Raw genomic sequence first — 6,000 nt, forward strand, 5'->3', positions numbered from 1 at the left:
GGACGGCCCCTCAAGCACTTCACAAACTAGAAACTAGACCACAAACACATGTTTACTGAGGTAATAAATGACGTGGGCTGTAGGCTAATTTTCTCATAGACTTCTATACAATCAGAGAGGAGTTGCCCCCTGATGGTCATTAGAAAGAATGAGGATGAAGCAATGAGAGGACGTGATGACAGAGTGAAGCTCACCGTGATGATGGCCTTTCCCACGGTGCCTCCTGGTCTGAGAAGAGCTTTGCACAGCTTCCTCTGGGAGATGATCTGCACCCACACACACACACACACATAATCCAGTTAATGCATAAGTGTCAGGCTGGAATAACACACGACTATGGTGATCATTAAGGGGATAAGACAAAGTATCAGACTGTCGAGGAAAGGAAATCTTGGAAAGTGAGAATATTTTGTTCTCGCCTCTTCAAAGGTGTTTGAAGGTTTGGACTGACTTTGAGGGTTAGAGTCAGGTTCAAGTTGAGGTTATTGGTCTTAATAAGTGTGTGTGGAGGTGGGCGTGGTAGAGAGGTGTGTGTGGGTGTGTGGAGGAGGCTCACGGAGCAGTGGCCGCTGATTGACACAGCTGCAGCTGATCTGGGTGATTGATTGTTGTTCCTATATATTCTCCACAGTAGGCGTCCGCATGGTGGTGGTGGAGGATAGAGAGCAGCATGCTGGAAGGGGGAACTGTGAAACGTGTAGTGTTGCTTGTGTCTGTGAAAACCAGCTATAAGGATAAACCTGTTTCCTAGTGATCCCTGGAGCTGTGAGAAGCAGGTGGCAACAGTGTGCAAGAGAGGTTGATGGAAATGCCAAAAGACTTCCTTCACAGACATGGTCACTTATTTAAAGGAGTTTGATTGGTTTTATTCTTCATCCACATTCTGTGTGACTTAATTTTGCAACCAGAGGAGTTGCCTCCTAATGGCCAGTAGAGAGAATGCAAGTTTAAGGCACTTCAGCCTTGGCTTCACTCTTCAGAATCAGAGGTTGCAGCCTGGGTAGGATGTTGAAATACAGACCAGTTTGAGGTTTAAATTCTCATGTGGTGTCACAGTTGAGATGAATGTTGATATGATGCTGATTAAAAAGAAACTTTAAAAACGACCCATCATATCTGTTAGAGAAAAATATGTGATACATTCAGATATTTTCATTCTAGACTCAACACATGTCAATGACTACTGGTGGCTTTCTTTCCTTGGTTGTAGAAAGGATTGTTTTATTGTTCTTAGCAGATATGGTAGTCCTTGGTCCCTGACTCTCTTAGTAGATATGGTAGTCCTTGGTCCCTGACTCTCTTAGTAGATATGGTAGTCCTTGGTCCCTGACTCCCTGTATAAAACCCGAGGTCACGATGTCTCTGGAAGCATTTGGTATCTGAATGTGTCTACACAGCCATACTGTACCAAACGTTCTCTGTGCAGATATTTGTATTAAACTATATCCTCAAGTAAGGACAACTGAGGCTCTACGGGGTTTTTTTATTCATCTTCAAGAAGAATCATCAGTGCAAGATTTCCACAACAATATCAGAAATCGTTGTAGATTCAAACTAAGCTGATGTTATTGCAGACTAGACGGGCGGGACTTGAGCCTATAATGCCGCCTTGCTGAGGGTTTGTGTCGTATAAGTTAAGTTGCAGCTTCTCTCCTGCTGCTATCAACAAGCTGCATCGTCAGCTGCTTCACTTCAACCGGAACGCCAGTACCGTCTGAGGGTTTCTGACGGTCTCTTCCAGCCTGTGAGCAGGAACCTCCGTCGCTCCGTCAGCCATCTGGCCGCCGAAGGAGCTGGCAGCCGAGCTGAGCAACACTGCTGCTGCTGGCACGGACACAAACGAGGTGGAGAGATGAAGACGAGGAGGAAGAGGAGGCTTTTCCCATCGATTGTTTCATCACAGACTTCCGCTCCACTTCCTCTGCTCTGCATGTGAAAAGCGTTCCAACCCAGGAAGCCGAAAACAATCCGCAGCATCGCTCCTTTGTTGTAGTGAACGATTTAAGCTAGTAATGAGATGAAGAGCAGATGGTTGAAAATTCTAGATGATTACGGTTCCCTCCTCTCCGTCCTTCAGTCTTGTTCTCTTTAAGCTTGTGAAAATTATTTGATGGGTTGATTCTGTGTGTGTACACGTTGACAACCTGTTTTAGGAAATGACTGGGAATATATATTTAACCGTCCAGTGTGTAGAAATGGAATATAATATTCATAACTATGTTTTCCTTTCTGTATAATCAGCTGAAACTAAGAATCCTTGTATTTTCATGAGCTCAAAATGAGCATCTTCATAGGGAGTGGGTCTTCACAGTCTGCCACGTTGCACCGCCATGTTTCTACGGTAGCCCAGAACGGACAACACACCGTTTACGTTGTTCTGTTACCTAAAGGCCACCGTAGTTCTTTACACTCTGGTTTTACTGCTGAAAACGTGTAAAATAGAGTAGTTAGTTGTGCAACAGGTGAGGCACCAGACACCGAAACCTTCGCTGAAGCTCACGAACCAACCCTAAGCCAGTGGGGCATGCTCACAACATGAGCAAAAGAAGGGTAACTTAAATTAAATGCATCCACGTGACTCTGTAAGGTCCAGAGTGGTGTATTAAATATTGAGAATACGGATGGTGGGCAGGTCCAACAACACAGGACTTCCATCCATGAAACTGTCCCAAAGTGTTGTTGTGAAGTGATGCATTCCAGACAGTTTCCCTAAACCCAACTAAGAGCTTTGTTGCCTCAGGCTCCGTGTCCATGTAATGCCTTTTAGTTGCAGGAAAGGGGGAGCGCTTCATCCCAGCATTTTTACATCATTAATGGGTTTTTTCCCCCAACAATATCTTGACAATATATCATCACACTAACTACTGTTGTATGATATATCAACATTGGCCCTTTGCTTTATCTATTCCAGCTACTCTTTTAATTAAACATTGTTTTTTTCTCTCCACTATGAGAACCAGGGGATGTTTGCTTCATACTTTGTAAGATGAGTTGGCACCGTTCAATCTGTCAGACGATCTGTCGGAGAGGATGCGTATGCTGGAGTACAACACACACCAGTAACATTGAGTGTCTCTCTTTGTTATGATAGTATCTGTCCGACAGGAACATCCAAAACAAGCTTCTCCTACATTTCACAATTACGTCTCCAGTGTTTTTCTGTAAAGTTCAGAGATTTGAAGGGTTCGAAGCAGCTAAACAATAAAGGCAGTGTTAGTGCACTGAAATATATATCTTCTGTAAAAATGATAGATTTCGTACCTTATGAAAATAACTTTTTATTGAGCTGGATGCATCACTCTCATACGCCCAATAAGAACAGCTGAAAAAAGAAGCTTGTGCTCAGAAGAAGGCACTTTGTGGACACAAGACCTAAACCTAACATTTGTTTTGTAGAATAATGTCATCCCAAGTGACAGAAAAAAACATGGTGCAGTCACCAATTAAAATAGTTTGAAAGTCGTGCTGTGACACGAAAAAAAAAGTAAAATTCATGTGCATGTACGCAAATCAGTATTTCAGTTTCATGACTATTTCATAAACTCTCCCGAGACTGTGTTTGTACAAATGTGTAGTTCCCTCTTCCTTGTTTTTATATCTTCTTTATAGAACCAGTACCCTGGTGTGAGCTGGTATCTTGTTTACTGTAGTTTTACCAACATCGGCTGCACCAAGGGGAGAAGCATCACTGGAGAAAAGTGACGCGCTGATGAACTGCCAAGAATATACTCTGATAATATAACAATATCAAATATTATAAATAATATAAAGGATTTTATTCTGATTAATGATGATATATTATGCATCCCACGCATTTAATTTTCCTTCTCTCTTCCTGCTGTTCTCTGGGAGTTCCCGGATCCATTTCCCACATGATCAAATTTCAAAATCCATTCAGTATTAAATCGCTGTTTGCGATTGGAAATATATTTTAAATATCTATTCCACATATTCGTCAGCTGTGTCTAAACAGAGAGTGAGTGTGATGAGCAGACACACACACACACACACACACACACACACACACACACACACACACTCTACAGACCAGAGTTTTGGTCTTGGAGGTAATCGTTATTCTGCTTATAGTTTGTCCTTGACATGGTGCAGTAATATAATCTGAATACTAAATTACCTTAATAATTAGTCCATCTATGTTCAGACCTTTTTCATTCAGTGCATTTGTATATATTGGATAGTTAATTTTTATGTAAATGAAAGTTTTCACTGGAGAGGCAATTATTTGCATTTCCACCAAACTTCATAGGAAAAACGTCTAATTTAAGAAACTTCACAAGCCTTGAAAACACATTTGTGCTGCAGGCGAAGGAATAATAAATTCAATTTACTCTGTCACTTTGTTGTCTTCATCTTTTGTTGTGAATGTTGTGTGTGAGAGCATGATTTGACAGCCTCAAGATAACAGCGATAATAATCTACACCAGCAGAGAACTCATTGAATTTGTATTGTCAGGAGTATATTTTAAGATTATTATCTTGGCTGTTTTCTGCTGCATTCGGCTTATTATGGAGTTGTTGATGGTGTTTTTATGTTCAGCTGCTGTCTGACCATAAAAAGACATCAATATTTCCAATAATTAGCTTTTCAGCAACTGGAGAAGACATTTGTATTTCTATTTTCTTGTTGCAGTGTTTTTGTGTCGTTTTGGTCAATTAGAAGAAGCTCTGGGAGCTTTCCAGGATCAAAAACAAAAACAACCATTTATTTTTCAGCTCAGGTGACTCTGATGATTAACATCTCCCTGTAAAATACTCTATTATTTTTGAATTTTAAAAAAGGATTAACTTCCTGACATGTGTTGAGTATGAGTACACAAACTTGACAGAGAATCCCGAGAATGATATTCTGTTTATACTGCATTTTTACTTGTGTGTTTGTTTTTTAATCACAAAGCACCTCAGAAAGTCAGTCTGGTAGAACTTTCAGACTCGTTTATAAGATGCTCATAATTACAAAGTTACGGAAGCATATTGTATTCACTTGAGAGGAAAAAAATCTTGCTCTTTTTTCTGAAAAAAAAACCTTTGTTGTGGTTTTCAGGAAAACAGAGCAGTTTTTTTTTTTTTCTGTAATTCCAAGATAATTATCTCGTAAAATTAAAAAAACAGAGCAGAATTATTTGGATTTGTACTGTTTAAATACATTCAAAACTGTTTGTTTACCTGGAAACGTAATGATGGGAAAGAGAATGTAGTTTTGTTGATGTTGGAACCTTTAACAGGTGCTTGAGGTCAGCTGGTACCAAAGTGTATCGGGGTGACTCACCTGTCCTAGCGTGCACTCCACTGAGCCCAGGAAGTCGGCCTCCTTCAGGCCGTTGTGGCTGCTGTTGATGTCGTACAGCTCGAGGCGCAGACGCTGCACCTCTTCAAAATAAAAGTCCAACGTGAAGACCTTGGAGTAGGTGGGGTTCACACAGCTGCGGATCACCTCCGTCCGGTCCACCTGCAGGAGACAAAATAACAACATGAAGAATTAACCTGTTGGTTTAGGAAGAATTCAGACACTTTACTGCAGTCAGTGTACTAATACCACACAGTAGAAACACTGTGTCACTGTAAAAGTACTAATACCACAATGTAAAAATACTCTGTTAGAGTAAGAGTAGTAATACCACAGTGTAAAAATACTCGGTTACAGTAAAGGTACTAATATCACATATTTCTAAGTAGGCTACTAATACCATAGTGGGAAAATACTGTTACCTTAAAGGTACCACACTGTTACAACTGTCTACGTTTTTACTTCCAGGAGACAAAATGACGAGCAGCAAACAGGAAGGACATATGATAGAAAGACATGTTGTGGTTTGGATGTGAGACCTGAAGGAAAATCCAGTTCTCAGACTGGGGGAGAAACTGACGACAGAGATCTAAATCAGCACTGCATGCAGTCAGCCGGCTGTCTAACAGCCAGAGACGCCTCCTTTCCTCCTGTCCTCAGTGTTAGCGGACAGATGGCGTTCAGGCTGGAGATCC

The 6,000-nt window shown here is 41.1% G+C and overlaps 1 protein-coding gene across 1 annotated transcript in view; it reads right to left on the reverse strand.

The window, feature by feature from the left end:
• Window positions 1-6,000, reverse strand: part of cpne4a (copine IVa) — a 52,510-nt gene that overhangs the window by 26,339 nt on the left and 20,171 nt on the right. Inside the window, exons 3-4 of the mRNA XM_084026714.1 lie at window positions 5,288-5,467; window positions 195-266 (exon numbers count right to left, since the gene is read on the reverse strand). Of these exons, the coding sequence (XP_083882840.1) occupies window positions 195-266; window positions 5,288-5,467 (252 nt within the window). The remainder of the gene's footprint in view (window positions 1-194; window positions 267-5,287; window positions 5,468-6,000) is intronic.

Source organism: Eutrigla gurnardus (genome assembly GCF_963514095.1).
Source record: "Eutrigla gurnardus genome assembly, chromosome: 14".
Lineage (NCBI taxonomy): Eukaryota > Metazoa > Chordata > Actinopteri > Perciformes > Triglidae > Eutrigla > Eutrigla gurnardus.